The 24,655-nt window shown below is 50.7% G+C and overlaps 1 protein-coding gene across 3 annotated transcripts in view; it reads left to right on the top strand.

Annotated features, from left to right (window-relative positions):
* Positions 1-24,655, top strand: part of LOC111152582 (aldehyde dehydrogenase 1 family member A3) — a 37,145-nt gene that overhangs the window by 1,325 nt on the left and 11,165 nt on the right. The window contains exons 2-9 of one of the 3 annotated variants that reach the window (XM_022511078.1): positions 4,790-4,894; positions 6,948-7,088; positions 11,723-11,852; positions 12,195-12,256; positions 14,923-15,051; positions 16,815-16,928; positions 19,168-19,270; positions 21,373-21,557. In XM_022511078.1, the coding sequence (XP_022366786.1) occupies positions 4,790-4,894; positions 6,948-7,088; positions 11,723-11,852; positions 12,195-12,256; positions 14,923-15,051; positions 16,815-16,928; positions 19,168-19,270; positions 21,373-21,557 (969 nt within the window). The remainder of the gene's footprint in view (positions 1-4,789; positions 4,895-6,947; positions 7,089-11,722; positions 11,853-12,194; positions 12,257-14,922; positions 15,052-16,814; positions 16,929-19,167; positions 19,271-21,372; positions 21,558-24,655) is intronic. The other 2 variants (XM_022511079.1, XM_022511080.1) reach the window with 2 other exon arrangements.

Below are 24,655 nucleotides of genomic sequence, written 5' to 3'. Positions count from 1 at the left end.
CTCTCAAATAGTTTTAATCAGGCGGAGAAAGTTGCCGACCACTATGTGTGGCCTTCAGATTTTGGTCTGTTGGCACTTCATGTCGGCTCTGCCTCTGATCACATGACATTTAAATTAACTGTTTTCAGAGGGCTCCGTAATCAACAGAGACACTTCACCATAAACGCTGGAGATTATTTTTAATGTAGTTTCCGTAGTGGTATCAGCTTCAGAATGAAAATTCCAATCACCAATTCTGGGAACAGGCAGCAGAGTACCTACTTCTTTTCAGGCCGTTATACTGTTGGTGCTGGCCTGTTGTTGGTGGTGGTGGTGGTGCGGTTTTGTTTTATTTTTGTTTTGTAAGGTTTTTGTGGGTTTTTTTTTTTTAATGCTACAGAAGCCAGAAATTACTGTGTTACTGTCCTTTGCCTTTCTACCTTTCTGAGTCCTATCCGAGCAGTGCAGCCACTTATGGGAAGTTTCCTTCTTTCTCTGCAATTCTTTGTGGCCCTTCACAAGTGGATAGAGGGAGGATCTTAACAGATTCACAGAGCCACCAGTGTCTGTGGTCTTGCTGGGTGCCCCCTCTTCTAGTGGAACAGAAGTGGCTGTGTGATTAAGGCTGGGGAGAGGCGATGAGACCTCCAGCCGCTCTGTCCTTTGCTCCCGGCCCTCAAGCCCACCACCGCAGAGGCCTACCTCAGGAGCTGTGGGCCGCAGGCAGCTTGTGTGGTGATGGCTGAGGGACAGGAACCCCAGCCAGCAATGCTTAGGGAGCCTCTGGCCGGAGAGGCAGCAGACAGGGCCTAGGAAAGAGGCAGGAGAGCCAGAACTGCAGAACGGAGACCTGGGGGCAGACAGTGGAGCCGGCAGTGGGGAGAGGTGCAGTGTGTGAGCCCCGTAAAGTCCTGTTAGTTTTCAAACCTGACTCATGGAGCTTCTTGCTAATGGAGAACACGCCAGAAATGGTGGGTCTGAGCCCCAGCCTTGGGGATACCATTTCCCAGCAAAGTCCATTTTTCAGAAGGATGACCTTGTCCCGACTTCTTCATTTCTTCTCATGTTATTTGTTTATGAGAGAGCAAGAGAAAGAGCAAGTGAGCATGGGCGGGGGTGGTGAGGGGCAGAGGGAGAGGGAGAAGCAGGCTCCCCACTAAGCAGGGAGCCCAAAGCGAGGCTGGACCCCAGGACCCTGAAATCATGACATGAGCCGAAGGCAGCCGCTTAACTGACTGAGCCCCGCAGGCACCCCTGTTCTCTCATTTTAACATTGGGCTTTGCTATGTGACTCCAATAGCAGGGGGGCAAGGATCCCCTTTTGTATCCTCCCCTGCCAGATCTCAGAGGATAGCAGCCTCTTTCACTTTGGGGGGTGGGGGGGGGTCCTTTCCTTTCCTTAGAGAATGCCTTCCAGTCACAGAGATTCTCTGTAAGACTTTCTGGTTCACTCAAACACCCGTTTTTCTGATCTCTTTTATAAAAGCTACAAATCGCTCCAATATCCTGTTCTGAAAACATACTCCTTCAGGTTTAGCTGGAGTCCGGTGGAAGTTACTGTAAATGGCATCAGCAGACCTCACTTGTGTGGCCGCCATCTTTACCCCAACCCCCAGGCACCCGGCTCCTCTGAGAGGCTGTGGTTTTCCGGCTCAGCCTGGGTGACATGCCATTCCACTCATTCAGTAAAATGTAAATCCCGGAACCTAATTTTTATACCTCTGTAAGGTTTATCTGAAACCAATTCACAAGTCAAGAAGTACAGTTTTGTTTTGTTTTGTTTTGTTTCTGGACCCATTATCCTGAATCGGGGCTCAGAACAGTCCAGGCAGCATAATTGGTAGGCCACACTTACTGACCCCTTCTTTGTGTTTTTGTTTTGTTTTAGTGGAGAGAAAATCAACAGTAGAAACCACTTACAAGATTACTTACCAGCGTAGTATACAGAGAAAAATTTTTGCAAAATTGGCAGCCTTGCAATGGGAAAATATGGTCAGAGTTGAGAATCTGGTTTTTTGTTTTTTTTTTTTTTAAGTCGCTGGTTAGGAGGGACTATGGATCAATGTCATGACCGACCAAATAATTTTTTTTTTGGAGGAACATGCTTGGAGATGAAGTATAACAGACATCTGATCGTTGCAATCTGTTTCCATCCTCCTTATTTATATTCTCTTCTACCGTCTTCTCACTTTCCCTCCCCCTTGGAATTGATACCAGGAAGGATCTAGAATCAGCAGTTTTCACTGATGGTCTGTATTTTCTAACCCACGAAATTTCATCTTCCGACAAATGGGCCTCTCTCTCTGGCTGCACTTCCCTCCGCACCCTAACTGAACCTCTCCTCTCCACTTATTAATTTCTCGCTGTTACCGAGCGAGTGCTTGCTGGATGGCAAGAGTGAACTCTTGGATTTGGTTTCAGCTGGAAGAATAAACCTGTAATTGTAGCCTGGCCGATTCCACATGCTTCCCTGGGGGCCTGGCCTCATGGTGAAGGCACTGAGCTTCCAGAAGTCGGATGGGCACATCCTACGGGCAAGGGATGCTCTCAGCTCTGGATTCACGGGAGACAGGGTGCCTCTGCCCACCTGCCCCGTAAGAACTGGCCTTCCATGCTTTGTCCCTGCCCGGCTGAGCCATCCCTGCTTTCCAGGGAGAGTGATCAAAACGGTCTCCCCCAGCAGCTTCCCAGAGCGAGTTTCTTTCCTGGGAAGCTTTGGAGTTTTTACAGGAGAGCCCAGGGCGGAGACCGTAACCAAGCCACACTCTCTCATCTGTCATCACTGGGAAGTCAAGTGTTCCAAATGAATAAAATTCACAGTAATTGAAATTAGCCCTTAGAGGGACACGATTCTTACAAAGGACTCAAAAAGAAGCAAATGATATGCATATAGGTACAGAAATGGAATTCGATGAGCTAGGTTTGTGCTTAGAAATTGTTCATGGCATTTTGTTTGAGGGAAATGCTTCTAAAGGATCTTACTCATGTCTGTGACTGGGGTCTCTGTGATGCTATGATGGGGTGTGATGACCAGCCTGTCCCACACCCATACAGCGGCAGATCGGCTGTCTTCTGGGTAGGCAGGACCTCCATGTTGTCAGAACGTGCTTTGTGTATCATCTGTCACCTCTGTTCCTGGTTTTTTTCTGAAGGTCCTCTCTTTGAATGAAGCACTTTTTTTTTTTTTAAAGATTTAATTTATTTATTTGACAGACAGAGATCATGAGTAGGCAGAGAGGCAGGCAGAGAGGCAGGCAGAGAGGGAGGAGAAGCAGGCTCCTTGCTGAGCAGAGAGCCCCATGTGGGGCTAGATCCCAGGACCCTGAGATCATGACCTGAGCCAAAGGCAGAGATTTTTTTTTTTAAGATTTTATTTATTTATTTGACAGACGGAGATCACAAGTAGGCAGAGAGGCAGGCAGAGAGAGAGGAGGAAGCAGGCTCCCTGCTGAGCAGAGAGCCCAACGCAGGGCTCGATCCCAGCACCCTGGGATCATGACCTGAGCCGAAAGCAGAGGCTTTAACCCACTGAGCCACCCAGGCGCCCCCAAAGGCAGAGATTTTAACCCACTGAGCCACCCAGGTGCCCCTAATGAGGCACTTTTTTAGGGCAATTAGCAGTAAGAGTAAACTACGAATAAATAGTACACACTTTTCAGCGTGGGAACTCTGTGAATTCCTTTTAGTTTGCTCATGATATCTTTTTATTTTATTTTATTTTTTAAAAAGATTTTATTTATTTATTTGACACAGAGAGAGAGCACAAGCAGGGGGTAGTGGCAGGGAGAGGGAGAAGCAGGCTCCTGCAGAGCAGGAAGCACTATGTGCAGCTAGATCCCAGGACTCTGGGATCATGATATAAGCGGGAGGCAGATGCTTAATCAACTGAGCCACTCAGGCGCCCCTGTTTTTATTTTTAACGTCCTTCTCAGCTGTGTTCTAGATAATGGAGGCTCCTGATGAAGTGATTTTTGTGGATTAATTCTTTGGTTCTAGATATAAATGGTTATTTGCTACATCTGTTCATACAACCAGAACATTTCCCAGACCAGATAGCTTATCTTTCTTTTCCAACACAAGCTTTTATTAAGCCCAACATGAAAATAAGCATTTTAAAGGGAATGGGGGAGGAGCTAGTTCCTTGGCAATCCAGCTGGGGGTTTCAACAGGGAGGAAAACAGAAGGGAGTGCTCACTACTGACCTATCCTTCAAGGTCAGGAGATCCCTGGGCACTTTGTATATATAAACCTATTTGATCTTCCCCCCAAACTCGATGAGGGTGTAGGATTTAACTTATACTCTTTAACTATTTGACTCGGCTCTTCATGAATCCACGTTAATGATTTAAATGGCTACCTTTGGCTCAGGTAATGATCCCCAGGGTCCTGGGATCAAGCCCCGAAGTGGGCTCTCTGCTCATCGGGGAGCCTGCTTTTCCCTCTCCCTCTGCCGCTCCCCACTGCTTGTGCTGGCTCTCTCTCTGCATCAAATGAATAAGTAAAATCTTTGAAACAAATAAAAAAGAGAGACAAGATATTTAGAAAAATTCTAAATGACTTTAGTTTCATTAGGACAAAAAGTAATTCTCTGAAAACATATTAGAAGTCAGGAGACTTGGATTCTAATTCGGAGTGTGTTCTTGGTTGGGCACATGACTCCATCTCCTCTCCTGGTCCCATCTGTAAAAGAGTGGGGAGGGGGGAGGAAGAGGGTGGGGGAGGACAAGACATTACCTAAGGTCCTCAGCATGTTGGAATGATATGATTTTGATTTAAGCCCTAATGCATTACAACTTCCTTTCCTGGTTAGATATTCATCAACAATGAATGGCACGAATCCAAGAGTGGAAAAAAGTTTGCCACGTATAATCCTTCAACTCTAGAAAAAATATGTGAAGTAGAAGAAGGAGATAAGGTGAGTGCCTCCCCTACCCCCCCCCACCCCCCCAAGTAATTAAATTACAGATAACTAGAGGATAAGGAGGCAGTATGGCTCAGCTCTAAGACAGACCTGGCCCATACTGGGGGTGGGACCTGAGTTTGCTGCTTTTCACACACGTGGCCCAGAATGGGATCAATTAGGGACGAGCCACTGCAGAGTCGTTCTCCTTTGATAGAGTTTCCCCATCTATAAGGATGACCTCAGCGATCCTCATCACGTGGCTAAACGAAAGGTTTTTATCAGTGATTTGAACCTGGAGGCACGAAGCCCTCTTTCCAGAAAGCATTTCCGGCTGGTATGTTTCACCAAATGCCGCATTCTGGCAGGAGACACTTGAAAGAGAAGGGCTGGAAGGGGAAAAGACTTGCTAACCAAATCATGCAAAGTTAACAATGTCATGCCGTCACCAGATTTCTTTTCTATCAGAACCTGAAGGGATCATGGATAGCTATAGTCTTTATAACTATATATGTAGTTGTGTATATATATAACTTCTGGATGTATCCTTGATACATTGCAAAGCCACAAAGTATCTTAAATATACATGCCTTTAGAGGAAAGGTTGAAGGTAAAACTTTTCTAAGGAGGGAAAGGAAATCTAACCCTCTCTTCCACCCCCAGATAATCATCTGACATTCTGAAATGTGTAGGGGTAATGTTGAATGGGGACAAGGTGAAAGACATGTCAAAAAGAGGCTTGAATTGGATCCCACTGGTGAGAGTTCCATGACCGGCAGGAAACACGCAGTGGTTTCACCCATCCAGACCCTCCCATGCACAGTGCTTCAAGCTAAACTCTGTTTGCAAAGATAAGAGCATCAAGGAGCTCATCTTTGTATGGTGTGAGGACGTGGGGCAACTGGGCCGGGGGCAAGATGTGGAGCAGGGTTTCCCGTGGGTGGTTCCCAGGTGCAGGACCCAGGAATCAAAGAGGAGAATGAGATCCCTGCCCCAGGCTCTGGTTTTTCCCTTGGTCTGGGGGACTGCTCTCAGCACCCACAAACAGACAAGGTCCTGTCCCCTGCAGCTAGAGAGGCCCAGGCTTCCCCACCGCCCCAGAGCGTGGGACGAGGAATTCATAGTTGTAATATCTCCTTTGCCAAAGCTTTCACTTGCCTCCAAGCATGCTTTGGAGGCACAGAGTCTTGGTGGGGTGTCTCTCTTGACTCCACTGGGTAGCCCTTGCCTATCGCACTGCCCCAGGGAAGTGAGGCTCAGAGGGGCCTGGGGGAGGGGCCTGGGAGATGAGGCTTTGTTCCTCAGCAACCAGAGCCTCAAACTCATTTTCCTGCAGTAAGAATGGGTGACATTAAACAACTCTCACTTCTTGCCTTTTAAGAAGGTCCCATTGTAATTCTTCTATGGGTGCACAGAAAATCCAGTTCCTTGCTCGTGGAATGGTGCAACCCTTCTGCCTCCAGGCAGGGTTGGGGGGGCAGTAGAGATGAGGCTGAAGACAGAGAAGAAATTCCAGATCCTCCCTGTCTGTAGACTTTTCCAATGTGGTCAGTTCCGAGATCCCCACAAGCGCTCACGCCCCATTCTCACTATGGGACCACAGTCCTCGGCTTGAATAGAATGCCGAGACAGACATGTCCCACCTAACTGATGAACTGTGGGAGTGTGCGTGTGTCCAAACTGGGCGAGCAAGTGGAAAATCTTTTCCTACTTGGGTCACCAAGAAAAATAATTAAGGTCTCTAGTCTTGCAAGCTATTTTAAAATGCTTTTATAAAAAAAAATAAATAAAATAAAAAAATAAAATAAAATGCTTTTATAATCAGAAGAAAAGTTCATACTTGACCATTGTAGAAATGTTGAAAAAGACCCAAGCTATAAAGAAGGAAAAAGTCACTTGAAAGCCCCAAACGGGGGACCCAGCAATCTGGAGCCTAGCTGCTACCTTCCTCTGCTGTGCTGATGGACGCAGGTCTCTGCCGTTCTCTGTAAGTGAAGAAAGACTGAACTCTCCCAAAACACGGTCGCGACACAAGGTGACACACTCTCTCTGGTTTTTGGCCGCTCAGGCCGACGTGGACAAGGCAGTGGAGGCCGCACACGCCGCCTTCCAGAGGGGCTCACCCTGGCGCCGCCTGGATGCCCTGGGCCGGGGCTTGCTGCTGCATCAGTTGGCGGACCTCGTGGAGAGGGACCGCGCCGTTCTGGCTGTGAGTACACGCCCGTGGGCGGACAGGTGCGGAACCGCCCGGTGCCCACGGGACTTGGGGGGAGACCCAGGGCTCTGGTTTTGTGTGGAGCTGTATGGCAGGTGCTTTGAAGTAAAGCTCTCTGGCAGTAAGCATGTGTCCACGCCATCCGGCTCAAACTCTTTCCCTTTAGAAGTCAGACTTTTGTCCTCCGCACTTCATGTTCTTGACCAAGAACTTGCCTAGAGGAAGTTCAGATGCATTGGTGGTTCCCATACTCCAGACGGTCCCAGCCAGGCAGATGAGTTAGGTCATATCCTGGTCCTGCCTGTATGTTTAGGAAATTAACTTTTTTTTTTTTTTTTGATACATGAAATCTCTTTTACTATTAAGTTGAACTTCATCTTAGGTGACAAAATCCATATATATTTTTTTGAATATATATTTTGGTATATATTTTTTTGAATACTTATTAAAATAGATGCCGCCTTTTAGCATTGAAAACATTGATCCCATAGAACTCAGAAATCACCCCTGTTTCACCCCTGAACTGGGCAGTGGTGAGCACATGTGGAGTGATGGTGAGGGCAGGGTAACCTGGTTATGGGGAAAAGCTCAGGCTCTGAGAGACCTCAGTTCGAATCCCAGCTCTGTCACTTACTAGCTGTGTGACTTTGGACAAGTTGCTTTACATCTCTGAGCATGTATTTCTTTATGAGATACCAATAATAATGGATCTTTCAGTGGTGTGAGAATGATCCATTTAAATCCTTAGCAGAGTCCCTGGCATGCAGTAAGCACTAACTAGATGATAGCTATTATTAGGAACACCGGTCCTCATAATAATGCTGCCCACCCAGCCTCATGCCTTCCTGGCCAGTAATTTCTAGGCACCTTAGTCCCCGTGCAGCAGAATAGGCATGGGAATTCAGCCCGCTCCGTGAGGTTGGGTCGCTCCTACCAGACCGGGCTGTGAAGACATTTATAGGTTGTAAATGCATTATTTACAGGGATCCTAAGACCTTCCTCTGGTCTTGCAATGAGTGAGCAGAGGAAATCCCAGGCCCGCCTCCTGCCTTGAGGTCCTTCTCAACCCGCACACGCGGCCCTCCCACGTCTCTCGGGCTCCTGTTTGGAAAAATTGCTCCAAACCTTGTGGCCCAGGGGGTAGGAGGACTAAATCTCCTTTTCAGCCTCCGATTTGAACAAATGGTTCTTTCCTCTCTTGATCTGATGTCTGGAACGAGCCGTAGAGTAGCGACATTCCTGGAGACCGTGCCATCCAGGAGGCTGATACTGTTTTTGTGCCTGAATGTGTGTTTGGGGGCTGGACAGTGGGGGAGCTCTGTATCTGGGAGTTCGTCTGCCCAGGGAGCTCAGCTCTCCTTCCTTCCCGCCCCGCCAGCCAGGCCAGCATGTTTGCCCCCAAGTCCGGGCACAGATGGCTCCATCCCAGGGTCAGCGTTTCTGTCCACGGAGCCTCTGGTTTCTTCCTGCAACGAAAGCCAGCCTCAACTCTCAAGCTGCCAGACTGGCTTTTTCAAAAACATTTCTGTTTTCACCCAGCATGAGCTCATCAGTCTGCAATGTCCGTGGGGACTAATAGGCGGGAGAGGATGTGCCCTGGGCACCCCTCCCCACCCTGTCCTCAAGTGTCAGTATCATCTATGGGAGCTAGTGGCGAGGCTGCCACCTCTGCCTTCAGCCCGCCCCACGGTCCTGGCCAGGACTGGGTCGCGATCACAGATGGAGAGAGTTGCCTCTTGCCATCGGGACCTCACTGCCCACAAGAAATAAGATCCAGCTCTTTGCCACATCATGAAAGGAACAAGAGAATTACTGGCAAATATGGTTTTTCAAACCGGGACCACATCATAGGAGAGCACCCTCGCCCTCCACCTTGATATGGTTTTCCTGCATTTTCATGCTGCGAAGTGCTTCTTTCCATCATGTTCTCTTGCCGGCTCAGTGGTTTTGACAAAGCTCCGTATTTACTTCTGTATTCGATGTTTAGAAACAGATGTGAGGGGATCCAGCAGCCCTAGCTTTCTCCCCCTTCTTGAGGCACCTGGGGTCCAGACTCTGGCTCTGTGGGTGCTCTTTCTGGAAACCCCCAAATAGGGGCCCTTCCTGTTTACTCTCTTTTTGACCCAAACCCCATCTCTGGGCTTCCTCGTTTTAAGATATTGGCACAGTCACTGAGTCCCGGGGCAGGTTCCCTCAGCCCTTGTCTTCACTCTTTCCTATCTGAAGCTTACAGTTTGTTAATTTTTCAGGAGGCATATTTTTTCCTCTTCAAATGTCAAGGGAAGTAAACTGGGGAGCAGCTGTGGTTTGCTCACGGTCCAGCCCCAATAACTGTTAAAAAAAGAATTAAAAAGTCCACATCGGTAGCTAACGATTGATTTCTCGGGTTGAGCCCTATCTGGTCATCTGCGAATCTTTTTTTGTGTTTAAAAAGAATTTCTTGTCTAAATCTATTATGACCCTGATTCGCTTGGATAGCTTCCCATAGAACCAATCTGGCAAATTCGTCTTGTCACTCCGGGAAGCAAATGCACCCAAGTTAATAACGAAAGCTAGCCAACGCTTGCCAAATACTCACCATGGGCCGGGCTTATCATAGCCACTTGGCCTGCACGTTTATTATCCCATTTCAGAGAGGAGGACACTGAGGCCCATAGAGGTTAAGGGACCTAAGGTTATCCAGCCAGAGGAAGTCATCCAGGACTAGAGGCAGGACTGCCGCACAATGCTACGCTAAGGTTCTCTGCCTTTCTCTTCCTCATCTGATCCCAGAAAAGGGCCAAGAATAAACCTCCAGTCCCACAGACAGATCTGCAGATGCTGTCCGGAGTGCCTGGGCCAGGACCTTTCGGCACGATTTGCCACAATTGCGTTTCCCGTGGAAAAATAAGTTTCAGCTTGGAAACAGTAGGAGCCAAAGTACAGTGTTCTAGATGTTACCTTGGCCTGACTTGGTCCCTGAACAGCATCCTGCAGGGGTTAGGATCCATCCCAGACCTAGACCAGCCCTGTCATCTTCAGCAACGCACACTCCTGTCTCCTTGGTGTCCCCAAGTAAGGATCGCCGAAAAGGAAGCTGCCAAAAAGGATAATGAACATAGTCATCCCGCCTAAAAATGTCATCATTAAACAGTTAGCATGGTACTTCCTGGGGGCAGGCCCCGTCCTAGCCCTCACCCCAGCCCCATGAGGCAAGTACCACTCTTAGTATTATTATTCTCCTTTACAGATGAAGAAACCGAGTCAGGGAGGGATTTTTTTGGTGGCCTACCGTTCAGGGAAGTGGTCGTTCCTTCCTAGGAAGGCTCTGCTCCTCCCCGAAGCAAAGTTCTGAGACAGTCACTATGAGCACCCTGGGTAGCCATTCTGCAGTCTTCCCAGATGCAAATGTCCTGGGGCAGCAGCCTAAGGAGTAGTCAGTGTGCTGGCCAGAAGTTAGATGCCACTGAATTCAGTGCCCCTGCTGGGTGACCTTAGGTGACACCTGGCTCTGTTAGCCCTGGTGTGGGCACCTAGAGGTGTCAGGGTCAGAGATGAGGCCGATGCAGGTGCACATGGAGGCGCCTCTCTTCCCCAGTGAGTCACCGTCTCACTACATGGACTCTAAAAGGAGAATCCAGCCCCAGGCTACGTGTCCGGGTGGCCACTTCCTGCAGAGATCCATGACAGGCGGTTTCGGCGCCGGGCTCCACTGGGGCCGCTTGTCTGAGGGACAAAGGGGTCCTCTTAAACCCCAGGCTGGAAATAGAAAAGAATCCCGGCCATTGAGTGGCTGCCCACTCGCCCTGGGTAATCACCTCCCTCACCACCGAGGGCGAGCCCGCTCCCTCCCGACTGCGCATCCGGCTTGGGCAGCCCGGTTGGGGAGGACACTGCCTTTTGTGCTGGTGCCTCTACCCTTCGGGGCTCCGTCGCTCTTTCCACAGGCATGCTGGTCAGCCCAGCCAGGAAGGAAGAACCCGCAGCATCCCCCCTTTTATTAGAGGATGCAAGCCCTCTCTAGAGCCCCCCTGAAAATCAGCTAACCTCCCGAGAGCTTCCCTGGGATGCCACAAGCCCATATGGCCAGGTCCCCCAGCTGGGCTCCAGACAGAAGACCAAATGCCACCGTGCCTTCCTTCCCAGGAGGCTCCAGATCACCCTTCCACCTGCCTTCCTTCGCGGGGATGCCTGCCCATGCCCTGGCCAACCCCTCCCCTCCAAACTGAGCACTTCTTTTCCCCCAAGATTTTATTTATTTATTTGACAGAAAGAGAGAGAGAGAGAGAGAGCGGGAACACAAGCAGGGGGAGTAGGAGTGGGAGAAGCAGGCTTCCTGCCGAGCAGGGAGCCCGATTCGGGACTCGATCCCAGGACCCCGGGATCATGACCTGAGCCGAAGGCAGACGTTTAACGACTGAGCCACCCAGGTGCCCCCCAAACTGAGCACTTTTGAAAGCAGAGTAATCCTTGACAGTCTGAGACAGGCCTGACAGGGGGAAACACAGTGGCCTGATTTTGGAAGGGACACAGGGAACAAGGCAGACGCGGTGTCCTCGGACTGTGTTCTCTTGCTCCACCCCCGGCTTTAACCCCTGATGGCAAAGAAGGAAACTGCGTGTGACACAGATACTGTCTTTTCCCTGCAGACCCTGGAAACGATGGACACGGGGAAGCCGTTCCTTCACGCCTTTTTCATCGACCTGGAGGGCTGTATTAAAACCCTCAGATACTTTGCAGGGTGGGCTGACAAAATACAGGGCAGGACCATCCCCACAGGTGAGCCAACGTGGGACTCGCAGCCTCATTGGGGGGCCCCCCGGGGGCTCTGTCTTCTCATTGTTTCTGGTAGCCTTTCCAGAGCACCCTTGTTCCCCACCACCACCACACCCCTCCCCTCAGGGCCCCCTTCCCTGTTGCAAAAGGAAGTGGGCTTGTGCTGATTTCTCCTTTGGAATTTTACTTTTAACATTGAGTTAAATGTCCCTTCTTTGTGGACTAGACAAGACTTGGAGCTGACACGTTGGTGGGCTTCTGGGTTTCTTTCTTATCTTTTTGCAACATAAAATGCTCAGCCGAGATTAATCCCATATGTTCTACTCCACGAAACCTCTCTTGCAGATGACAACGTGGTATGCTTCACCAGGCATGAGCCCATAGGTGTGTGTGGGGCCATCACTCCTGTAAGTATGGCATCTTCTCTAGAGAGATCCATGTAGATTCCACCCCACTCCCCGGTGGCCTCTAGAACCAGTTTCTGGTGTGTTTCGGTCACACTGGCATTAACTGAGTATTTTCTCTGTGGCATGGGGCTGGGTGCTTCAGAGTTATTGGGGTGGGTTAGCTCCCGTGCCTGCTCTCACGGGGCTGACTCCTGGAGCACAGCAGAAGGCACTGTGGATTCCAGCCGGAGGGCTCAAGAATGCCAGTTTCTCTAAGGCAGGGGTTTTTTAAGAGGGCCTTGAAGGATGAGAAAGAGTCATTCCATAGGAAAATGGGTCTTCTAAGCAGTAGGAATGGCCCCAGTGAGGGTGTCAAGGTGTCTGGGCTCCTGGGGGGTGGCTGTGGGGGAGAGGGAAGCAATAGCAGGACAGCTGGTGAGGCCACACTTAGATAAGGACAAAGTGAGGAAGAGGAGGAGCACATGTCCAGTGGTCCAGGCCGGGCACCCCGTAGGGCGTGGCTGCTGAGGGCCTGGGACTCTATTCACTGGGCAGTGGGGAGCCTGACAGGTAGCAGGGAATGGAGTGATGCTGCCCATCTGTTGGAGAAAGCCTCGGGCCACTGCAGCACCTGGGCAGGAGGCTGTGCAGAGAGGCAGCAGCGTGGAGAGAGGACTGGGAGTGTGCTCCGTGTGTCCCTTCCGCCAGCCGTTGGGAGCCCACTGTGAGCCAGGCACAGTGTCAGGGTCCTAGGTACTGAGGACATGAAGCCAGTGGGCTCAGCCCTCTGAGGGGCCCTGAGGAACTCGCAGGTCAATTAAAAGGCTGAGAAGGGAAGCCCCAAGAAAAATGGTAAGACAGGACCTGTTGGAAGACCAAGGGGAAGCATGGATTTGAAAGCTCCTAAGGAGGTCGAGTTGGTGGAGTTTAGTGTCTCATCAGAGGTCAGGGGTGAGTCATGGCTGGAACTGGGTGGATGGTGTTGCTGGTGGATTTGCAGAAGACTGGGGGAGAAGCGGGTTAGGGTGGAGTGCCATGACAGATGAAGGTCATTCTAGACAGATTGTCATAGAGGGGCTAGTGGAAGAGACAAGCAAAGGGTCCCATCGGACATTTGCATATTTGGCTTGGGGGCTCGAGAGAGGCAAGGCCTGGAGACACCCACAGGCAGTGTCAGGACAGAGGTGTTTCCTGCCCATCAGGTTGGGAGGGGGGGATCATCCAGAGAGGGATGCAGAGTGAGAGAAGAGGGCCCGGGGCCAAATCCCATATGTTGTTAGGGGATCTGACTGAGAAGTCTGAGCAGCTAGGGTCAGGGGCATCCTGGGAATGGAATACATTTCCAGAGGAAGACTATGGTCAATAGGGTCCTCTCCTTCGTAGCAATTAAAAAAGACACAACAGTTAGATTTGCTCACTGACAGCAGTATGGGGAATTTGGGGTGCAGTGGAAGCCCCATTGCTGGGGCTTACAGAAGGGGACCTAAGCCTTCTTAGGACCTTAGGGGACCTAAGCATGTGGGCACAGCTCTTCCAAGAAGCTTCGAGGGGAGAGAAGGGAGCTGCTGGAAGTGGCAGAAGCCAAGGGAAGGTACAGATTTGCTTGTCAGAGAGGAGAGATTGATGGTATTTGTGTGCTAAGGAGTGGGGGTCCAGGAAGAAGAGGGGACCCCAATCATTAGTTGGGGGGGTACCCCCAAACAATGCCTGCCATCATTTAGCCGAGCACATTGGCCCTTGGGAATTGAGATCGTGGATTTGTTGTCTCGTGGTAGGAATTCCAGAGGGAACTGGGAGAGAAATTAGAGTGGCCTGATCACGAGGTGGCTACCTTTTGCCAGCCCCGTGCGTATAGCTTCACAGAAAGCTCCTCTGTTTGGCATCCTTGAAACATAAGGAGCCAAAGGGACTGCTTTGGGATGGGATGGTTGGGGGACAGCTAGAATCAAGCTACCTGCTCTCTTGGAGATGCTCAGTTTCATTGTGCCTCATCAAAGATGATACTCAGAGGGGCAGGGTAGCGGGGGACACAAGGCTCGCTATGAATCCCGGCCTTCACCTGCTAGTTTGTGACCTTGGGCAAGTGACCTCTCCCTTCTGTGTTTCATCTGTAAATGGAGGGGATAATAGGACTAGCTCATATGCATTGATAGGGATCAAATGAGTTAAGTGTTCAGTGACTGGAACAGCACCTGGAACAGAGTAAATGCTCTGTGGCTGTTACCTCTTGTGTTAGGCTTCTTATCACAGTGATTTTGGTATCCTTGCCTCTGTAGTTGAAAGACGACAAGAGACACATTTCCCAACATGATCTCCACCAAACAGCAATCCAGTGGGGGTTCAGTATGTATTCTATAAGAAGAGAAAAAGATCCTGTAATACCTGAGTTTAGCAGAGGTGGGCCTCATTCTTGCAGTATTTTTCAGATCCTTTAACACGCTGATAGCATCATAAACCTCTAAGAGGAGAAGGTAGTGCGCCTACAGCAGAATCCTCTTTGCAAAGACTACTTATGGCAGGAATGCAGGTCTGATCTTTGCACACTCCTATATTACCTCCAACACCCCAAATCTAGACCATCCAAAGCAAATTCCTCCCTGGAGACCTTAATGGGCCTCCAGGACAGGGCAGCGGGGTGGATCGGGCTCCCCCCACCCCCACCAAGCTCCTCTATGTTCTTTCCCCAGTGGAACTTCCCTCTGCTGATGCTGGTGTGGAAATTGGCACCCGCCATCTGCTGTGGGAACACCATCGTTGTGAAGCCGGCGGAGCAGACACCCCTCACTGCCCTTTATCTGGGCTCTCTGATCAAAGAGGTAAGGCATCCGAAAAAGAAAGAAAATATTATGTGTTGTTGATAACATCCCCACCCCACCACTGTCACCAGATAAAGCTGCCCCATCAAGCCGAGGGGTGCGTGGCAGTGCCAGCCGGCTCACAGCTGAGTGGGAAATGGAATGGCTCCCCGTGTTGCCCTTGGCAGGTACGCGCGCCCTCTCTCCTGCTTGTGGTCACTGAGCTAGAAGAAACTCCATTGCTCCCACAGATCCTAATGAGAAGACTTAGCTCTTATTATGGGTTCAGACCTATGGTTTAGGAGCAAATGTTTTGTCTGGAGGGTTTGCAGGAGGGTCCCTCCAAGTGTCAGAGGTTCTTCGGGGCTGGCCTCTGTGGTGTAGGCAATGGCCCGTGCTGTTCTCCTGGAGGGGTCCTCTTGCCAGCTCCCGCTGAAGGGGCTGCGGCAAGCCAGGCTCGTTCACCCGAGCCTCCCTTCCAGTGCTCTGCGCTCGGGCCATTGTCTTATCCCCTCTACTCCCCGCCCCCTGCAGCCGCCATGCTGGGAAACCAGCAGCCGGAAGAAACACCTCCTTCCAGACACACCTGGCATCATGCTTCAACCCTGACGAGCCCAGCTTGTGTGTCGCCGAGAGGTTAAAAAAGAAACAGGAAGGAATGAGGGATGGGAGGAGAGACCCATTCCTTTCACTTCTCAGCTGGCTCGTACGGTTGGGAAGCAGGATCTCTACTACTTAGAAATAATGCTACAGCCGCCAGGAACTGGCCCGTTTCCCACTTTCCTTCGACTGGGGATGTAGGACATGATTACATCATATTAATGAGACGGACAGATTCTAAAATCACAGCCATGAACACACAGCACCTAGGAAAACGAAAGACTCAAGCACTGTGTCCCAAAGTCTTGCCTTTCTAAAATAGTGTGTTTGCGTGAGATGGTAATTGATAAATTGTTCATTAAATAACATCCTCCACCTCATTCATTTGTGGTGTTCCTGGTGAATAAAGAGGCCTGGGAGGAGCAGGGTAGGAGGCATGAATGTGAAAGAACGGACTGTCCCCAGCCTTCGGGATATGCCAACTCGGGGTGTGGCCCAGGTTCAGCAAGGAGGAGCTTTGAGGGCGTGATACCGCATTGCCATTTGGAACATGGAGGGGCAGGTTTAAGAAATGGGAGCTGAAACCCAGCGAGAGGATATTCTTTTTTTAAGATTTTCTATTTATTTATTTGACAGAGAGAGAGAGATCACAAGTAGACAGAGAGACAGACGGGGATGGGGAAGCAGGCTCCCCGCTGAGCAGAGAGCCTGATGGGGGACTCGAACCCAGGACCCTGGGATCATGACCTCAGCTGAAGGCAGAGGCATAACCCACTGAGCCACCCAGGCGCCCAGGAAGAGGATATTTTGCAGGGGCCTCTGAATCTTGGAGGATGTAACCAGGGTGTCTCTCCTCCCTGAGAATACATATGTGTAGACAGAGCCACACACACAAGCACACACACAGAATGGAGCTCAGCTATGGGGGTTCACTGCCATTTTGCTCCAAGTCCCTTTTGGGTTATGAGATACTGCCTGGAAGGAAGGGTGTATGTATGCCTCGCCCGGGCCCAGCCTGCACCCTGCCCACCTCGGTCTGGGTCCTCGGGGTGGCTGTGTGACTCGGGCCCTGGCTTCCCAAAGAGGGAAACATTCTATAGCCCTGGTTCCCTCGGCCTGAGCGTGGTCTGTGGCAGACATCTGTCCATTCTCCTCCACTGATGGCCACCTTGATTTCCATCCAGGTCGGATTCCCTCCAGGAGTGGTCAACATCGTGCCAGGATTTGGGCCCACAGTGGGAGCAGCGATTTCCTCTCACCCTCAGATCAGCAAGATCGCCTTCACGGGGTCCACAGAGGTAACCCTCCTCACCCACGGTCAGCCAGCGTGGCAGCCGCTGTCTGAGCCGAGACCTGGGAACTTTCCCCTTGAGCAGCTGAGCTATGATAATTTCTCCTAAGTGTGGCCACGTTTCAGTGCGTAACAATGAGTTAAAAAAAAAAAAAGCAAATAAATAAAGTCACTGGTCCAGTTTCCAAGCTAAGTAAGTATCTAATAGAACTCAGAAGCCTGAGAAGAAAAGATTGGTAGATAAGATAAAATAAAAATGTAAAACATCCAGAGGACAAACAGTGTCATAATCGAAGTTCACGGATACATGGCAAGCTGGGAGAAGCCCAGTCATGATGTATGCAGCTCTCCAAAGCTTAAAATCCATAATACCCTTAAAAATCAGTGAAAAAGGAAAAACAAACAAACGAACAAAAAACAAGCGCTCTAAGTGGTGGGGCAGTGGGTAACTCAGAGAAGGGAAACACCAAATGTCCAACAAGCTTGACCTGGCTCATTGGTCATCAGGGAAACGCAAATTCCAGTGAAAGTCAGAGTCTTTGTCTGTCAGATGGGTAAAAATTGGAATCTGGCCGTGGGAAACCAACAGACACTCCCCCATGGCAGTCCCCAGGCACAGGGCCGCCTCGTAGTATTGATCCCACATTTGACTCAGAAATTCCATTTCAAAGCCACTGGTCAGAGAGAGGGCTTCTCATGAGCCCTCAAGGACATGTCTTCCCGTATACTGTGTCCATTCTGTACGGGGTGTTACAGCCATTACAGTAAGGAAGACTGTTTGCTGTCTGAGTTTGAAGCACACAAAAAAGTAAACCGTGGGAAAGTAGCTACAGAATGATCCCACGAGGAAAAGTGTGTGTGGAGAGAAATCCGTAAGGATACCCAAGAAGTTCTTCCCGTGGCCACGTCTGTGCAGATCCTGGGGCATAGGGGAGAAGGGAGATGAAAACTTTCCCCCTTTGCCCTGACACACATCTCCTTGTGGAATTATATGTAATATTCTTCTGTCCTTGAGAAAGAAACAAATAAATGCTTCCCAAGCACGAAGTATCCCCCCCTTCTCCGCCATCTCCCCACAAATTTAGTCCAGCCAGGAGCCCAAGCTGTCTTCTCCCCCAATAGCAGATTCGTCCCTTCTCCTGTCCATCCCTGGCTTCTCTGCAGAGACACCCGAACCTCTCTAGGAGCCTTTAGGGCTGCCCCATGGGTCCAGTGGGGTGGTTTTCTCACTGGGCAGCCAAACTCAGGGACAAGAAAGTGGCCTCTGCCAGTGGCCTTACTCGGCTGGCCGGCATCTCCGGAAGGGGGACAGGGGTGCTTTCCCACCCTAGGTCCCCCTGCTGCACCCAGCCATGAAAGCCCACCTCAACCCCACAGGGAATTGCCAGTCCATGGCAGACTGGTGTTACTTCTGTTGCTCTCTAGGGACAATCCCTATCACTGTGGGACTATTCCAAATGTCATTTACTCCATCACCTATGAGCTGGCCAGTATTTAAAATGTACTCACACCTTAGTTTTGGGGGAACAGCCTCTTGCTGGCTGCCTGGTCTAAGTGTCTGTGTGCGGCTCGGTCTCCTGAGAGTCTGTGGGGCCCGCCGTATGATGGTCCGGGCCTCCACTCTGGCAGTGTGTGCTGTGATAGGAGAGACCCTCCGGGTACATGAAGGAGGTTGGTGAGGCGTCCTGTTCCTGCCCCATGTACCGGTTCTCTCCCTTCCCCCTGGGGAAGCCTCGGTCTTGAGTCTGTTGTCAGAGAATTGGCTCTTTCTCCTCCTGAAGGTCAGCTTCCCTATTACCATAAATTTGGAGGTTCCCGCAGATTATACCAAAGAGCCCCGCAGAACCCCGTCCCCCATGAGCGAGAGCTGGAACAGCTACCCCTGGGTCCCCTCGAGCCCTTTTCCAGACGAGCTGGACTGGCCTGCTTCCAGGAGCCGGCTGTGCCAGGAGCTGGCTGTGCCAGGAGCCGGCTGTGCCACTAGCCAGCTGTGTGGCTGTGGGCATATCGCTGGGCCTTCCAGAGGCTCCCGCTCCATCCACCCCTGTAAGTGGAGCAGCTCAGACAGAGTGATGTCAAGGTCTGATCCGTGAGGAGATGCAGGGAGAGGCCGGGGGCTGGGGAGGCAGCCTCAGAGGCCTAAGGCCCCTGGGCAGAGAGGCAGGAGACCCATAGATTTATCTAGAACGTGCGGGCCACGTCTGGCCCCAGCCGAGGTTTCATTTGGTCTGTTTTTCATCCTGAAGGTTGGAAAGTTGGTTAAAGAAGCCGCCTCTCGGAGCAATCTGAAGAGGGTGACCCTGGAGCTTGGGGGGAAGAACCCCTGTATCGTGTGCGCAGATGCCGACCGTGAGTGTCTTCCCTTCTGGACGTTACTGGGGTTTAGTCCTTAAATCTCTCCCAGATTCCTTGTGCAATCTCAGAACCAGCTGAGAGAGAGACACACGTATACACACGAAATGGCGATGTTTATCCATCTTGGGTTGTCCTGTCCTAAGCAGGCAGATGAGATCAAAACACCAGTTTTATTGCTCATGGAAAGGTGCCTTGGGGAAATATGTGTCCTGTGTGGGGGCCAAGGGGCTGCCTGTTTCTGCCCTTCAAGATTATGTTTGTGTTCCCCATCCCTGCAGAGCTGGGGCCGTAAGGAGCCGATCCAGATCCTTCTCCAGACTCTCCTGTGCAGGGAGACGGCCAGGAGAGGGAGGAGCTGGGCAGGTGCTCCCCACTCACAGGCATTAATCACCCCCCACCCCTCTCCGAAACTTGAGATGTTTCTTCCTTCTTTGTCTCAGACCTGACAAATGAGAGGACAGTGGCAGCGGACCCTTAAACATGTCCCCCTAGTCTGGGTCCTATTTGTCTGTCTGTCTCCCGCCACCACCTCTTCTCTGGGCAAGCATCCCCGCCCAGCAGCTTGGGGGCGGTGTGTGTCTTGCTAGAGGTTCCTGAGATGATATGAAACTGTATGCTATTCTTGGCTGCCATGTCCAGAGGAAGGAAGGGCCATGTTGGGCATTCAGTCTCCTGCTGACAGGGTCAGCTGCCAAAAGGTGTGCCTTCCCAGGTACCCCGAAGCACCTTCTAGAAAAGCCTTCCTCACCTGCCCCCTGGAAATTCCTTTCATGGAGAACAAAGCTTTACATTCCACTCTCAGATAAGGTGGGTGCTGCAAATATCCCTGAGAAAAAGGACCCTAGTACAATTTCTTGCTAAAGTGTAAAGGACTGATATCACTTCCTCTCCTTGAAGCTGGCTTTCTGTGGGAGAGCGAGTGGCCTGGGTGAGGCAGCAAGCTTCAGGGAAGGAGAAGGAAGCTGGGCATGAGGACAGATGGCTCCTTTGTCGCCTGGGCTTGTGCTCCCTTGTAGAAGCCTTGGTGGTGTTGGTAATGGTTTCTGGAACCACACAGAGCAGTTCTGGGTGTTGCCACATCTGGGGTCCCAAACTCCAGTCCTGAAGAGCCAGGACCCTTGTTTCTCATTCTTGTGCCACCATATCTGGGCACCCGGTCTCCACCTCAGCTCCTCCTCTCTCCCTGGCACTGAAGAACACTGCAGCTAGAACACAAAACTCCCTCCCGTTCGGGGGTTGGTTTTATAAGGCTCATGAACGCCGAGGGCAGCATTCCCCGGAGCTGCTTCAGAGCGGTGCCGGGATGTCTGGATAGCCTGCCTGTGCCCTGCAGGGGCCATGCGTTTGCCCAGTGCAAAGTGTGCAAAGTGTGCCCAGTGCATTTCCTAAGCAGTAGCGTAGCGTGCATGTTGGAGGGGGGCGGGGGGTGCAGAAAAACCAGCTCACTGTGGAGCGCTGGAGACCACACTGTGAGCTGTAAGCGATACCCCACTGAGCATTCTTCTCCCTGAAGCACGGCCCCGAAGGTTTTCCTTACTAAGCACCCTTCTGGTTTTAACCCGATGCCCGCTCTCGAGTTCGGATACAGACCTCCTCGGGCAGAATCGGTGCTCTCTTTTTAACCCGTATCTGTCCTACATGGAGTTAACATTACTAAGACTTAATAAGCAAAAGAAGCTGACTTCGTAGGACTTGGTAGTGAAGGAACCTCAAGGAGGACTAGCTCTCACCTGTCGGCCTGCATCAGTTCTTACTTATGGAAGACTATTCTAGAACTCTCTAGAATGCCGGTCCTCTAGAAAGGGGGAGGAGTGGGGGTCCGGGAGTGGGTGAACCGGGGAGTGTAAACTCTGTGTGGTCCTTAGAGTAAGGAAGTCCTGCACTCAGGGGACTGATTTCCCCCCACACTTGGGTGCACCCAGAAAATCCTTGTTCCCATCCTCTCTGTTGGGAAATGCCGGGAATAAAATTAATTTCTGCAACTCGGCTGTTCCGGGGCCTCTTTTCTGGTGCGGGCAATTAGCATTGCAGCTGTCACCGGTCCTGCCCTAACGACTTAATCGCTTCCTCCTGCCCCCGCCACCCGCTCCATCCAGTGGACTTGGCAGTGGAGTGCGCCCATCAGGGAGTTTTCTTCAACCAAGGTCAGTGCTGCACGGCCGCCTCCAGGGTGTTCGTGGAGGAGCAGATCTACGCCGAGTTTGTCAGGCGGAGCGTGGAGCACGCCAAGAAGCGTCCGGTGGGAGACCCCTTCGACGTCAGAACGGAACAGGGGCCGCAGGTAACCCACTGATGCGGCAGAACCCGCAGTGTGCCCCTGGGGGCTGAACCAGGCAGCCCCTCTCGCCCTTGGCCCCTTACAGCTCTGGTGCTTTTCCATCGATTCCCGGGTCCCTCCCAAACAGAAGGGAGGCTGCCTTGCCTTCCGCTTGCTTTCGTGTTGACACCATCCCTTGGGGTCTCTGTGGGCTTATAAAGCGGGAGTAGACACACAGAGGTTTTGCTCTTTGTGGCTGATAATGCCAGGCTCAGGGCCCCGGCAAGGAGGAAGGCATTCCCAGTTCATATGGCGCCATGCCTGCACCCTCCAGCCAAGAGGACCGTCCAGTCTCTGAGCCACCAGGATTTCCAGAAGAGAGACTCGGGCAGAGGCTGTGTTACCTGGCTGGTCTCCTTGCAGAAGAGGGGTTATAACCATGGCCAAAAGGCAGCAAAGTATAGGCAGAGGCCAAGTACCTAGAGCCCACGGTCTGAGCCTCCAGGACCTCCCTGGAGCTCACGTGCACTGTAGGACAAGGTCACTGTCAGAAACCAAAGAATCCCAGTGGAGAGGGAGTGCAGAGGGCTCAGGGAACAGGGCTGCGTCTCTGGGCAGGCGGAGCCCGTCTCCGGAGGCCCGGTTTTTGAAACTAACGACGGGATGAAAATGATCATAACCGCAAGGTTTAATAACCTCTTTAAAAGGGCACATCGTGTATCACTTTCTTACTAATTATGCAGTACAGCAGATGGATAAATATTTAAAAGAGGGCAGCCTGACCATCTATGCATTATTGAAATAGAGCTCGACAGCAACCCACTTTGCTGGGAGCCAAAGTCCTGCCCCAGCCACGAAGTTGCAAATCCCATGTCCAGACTCTGTACTTGTGTCTGTCCCGGGAGCTCAGTGCTTCCGCACTGCACTGGCACCGCATGTTTACATGGGAAACCACACAAGTTTGGCTCTGTGACTTTGTGGAAGTCCCAAGCTCTTGCCAAACCTCACTTTCCTCATCTGGAAAATGGAAATAATGGATGAATATTGTGAATATTTCAAGGTACCTAATAAGTCTTTATTTTTTAAAGGTGGAGGCAAGGGGTGTATTCAGTGACAGGCTCCCTGATCCAGGTGGCAAAAGAAGTGTATGACTTCAGGCCATGTCTATCAGGTCTTGCTTAACCATCCCTGGCCGGGGAAGGGGGAGGACCATGTGGAAAAAGGTGCATTTCTGGCCACTGTGCCCATCCTTGCCTTGCCCCAGCCCACATGCATGGCAGCTCCAATGCCACGTGACCCTGGTGGAGAGAAGCATCCCAGTTGTGGCCAAAACTCTCCACCCTGCCAGACCTCAACTCCAAACCTAGTGGCCAGTGACACAGAGTTGTCTAGTGACCTCGGTTGGATTTCAGGTCTGAATGCAAACATGGCCACAAGCCATTATCAAATCCACCGTGATTGTAAAGTTAATCCAGACTCCATGGGAAATATGCGAGCTGATCCCATACTAAGGAAAACCTTTCACCCCATCATTATTCGTAAGTCTCTTTCCAAGGCTCCAGGCTTGACTTCTGAAGCCAGATACAGAAAATCTCTTCCAAGAGAGCAGATTCAAGCAGAATGGGTGTTGATTTCGTCGGTGCTTTTGATGCTGCTGCTAAAAGTCCTTCTGAAAGCTCACTTAAGCTGCCTAACCTCAGCATATTATTTTAGGACGATGTTGGATTTTTTTCTCCCAAAGTGCTTTTTCATCTACGGTAATAAGATTTTTACTCAGAGAGGATTTACAGCTGTCCAAATAGTCCTGTCTTTCTCCTGCCTATTAAAGAGCTAGCTGACCTAGATCAGTGTCCACGGCAGACAGCCAGCCAAATGCTCCAGAATCGTTCAGGTTTATTTGGCAACTGAGCAACGAGGCACATAAACATTGCACAAGACACCTGGTGGGGGTGGGTCTGGTGCCCTCTCCAGCAGAGCCAAGTGTAGCTTCCGACCTGTCCTTTGGGGTCTGCCTGACTCTGTCCCTGGTGTTGTACCCAGCCATGTCCTTTACTTCTGGAAGGTTCTCCTTCCAGCCAGGAATGCACCAGCTGACATTTCTTGGGGGATTATTAGATTGAGACAATGTGTTCACATGGACTCATCAGGAAGAATGGAGTCTGGATATGCAGGCTTTCCACGGGGACCCAGCCCTGCCCCCAGGACAGACAGACAGAAAATGGTCACAGCCATTCAGGACCTGTATTTGGTTAAGCCCTTCAAACCCTCTTGGCCTCTGGGGAGGAGGGAAGAGTATCTTGGAACTTTTAACTCCAAACTTGGTTCACCCAAGAGAAGTTGAGAGAACCTTGAGATACTACTGGAATCACTGGAGTTGTTTGAATTACTTGCTTAGGTGGGAGTACATTCCCAGGGGTTAAAACCTAGAACACATAGAGAGGTCAGTGGAGAAAAGGCTTTCTTTCATCCCCCCCTCTCCATTCATAGGCCTGGTTCTTAACCTTCCTTCTATGGGTATCCTACAGTCTTAGTTTCTCATGTATCCCTCCAGAACTTCTTTATGGATATAGAAGCAAATATGAATATGTGCTCTCATTTCCCCTGTTTTTTTACCCAAAAGGTAACTGATATCTATCCTGATTTTCACCTTGGTTTTTGTGCCCTTGTAAGAAACTTGGAAGGGCTTTCTATATTGGCTGGGGGGTGGGGGTACAGGGTAAGGTGGTCAGCTTTCCTTCTCCCTTCTCCTCTGCACCATGGATGGGCAATTCCAATAACTGTCACCCTCATCCAACATGCCCTGTAAGAAGAGGGCAGGGCTTCCAGATAACCTACATGACACTCAGCTAGACTGGAAGTTTAAATAAGCAAAGAAGACTTTTTTTTTAATCATAAGTATATCCCAAATAAGGAAAGACTTCTTTAGCATAAGCATATCCCAATCATGACTTGGGATATGCTTATGCTAAAAAAGTCTTTCATTGTCATTCAAAAACGCAAATTTAACTGGGTGCCCTGTAATTTTATTTGCGAAATCTAGCAACCCTTGCAGGATGCAAGAAGTTGGGAGAGCAAAGAATGTGACCATTTCAGATCTCGTTTCATTCACAGGTTTGCTTAAT

The sequence above is a fragment of the Enhydra lutris genome, unplaced genomic scaffold, assembly GCF_002288905.1.
Source record: "Enhydra lutris kenyoni isolate GAN:26980312 unplaced genomic scaffold, ASM228890v2 scaffoldscaffold29, whole genome shotgun sequence".
NCBI lineage: Eukaryota > Metazoa > Chordata > Mammalia > Carnivora > Mustelidae > Enhydra > Enhydra lutris.
Note: the sequence above shows the minus strand (reverse complement) of the source record. Positions and strands in the feature narration are given on the sequence as shown.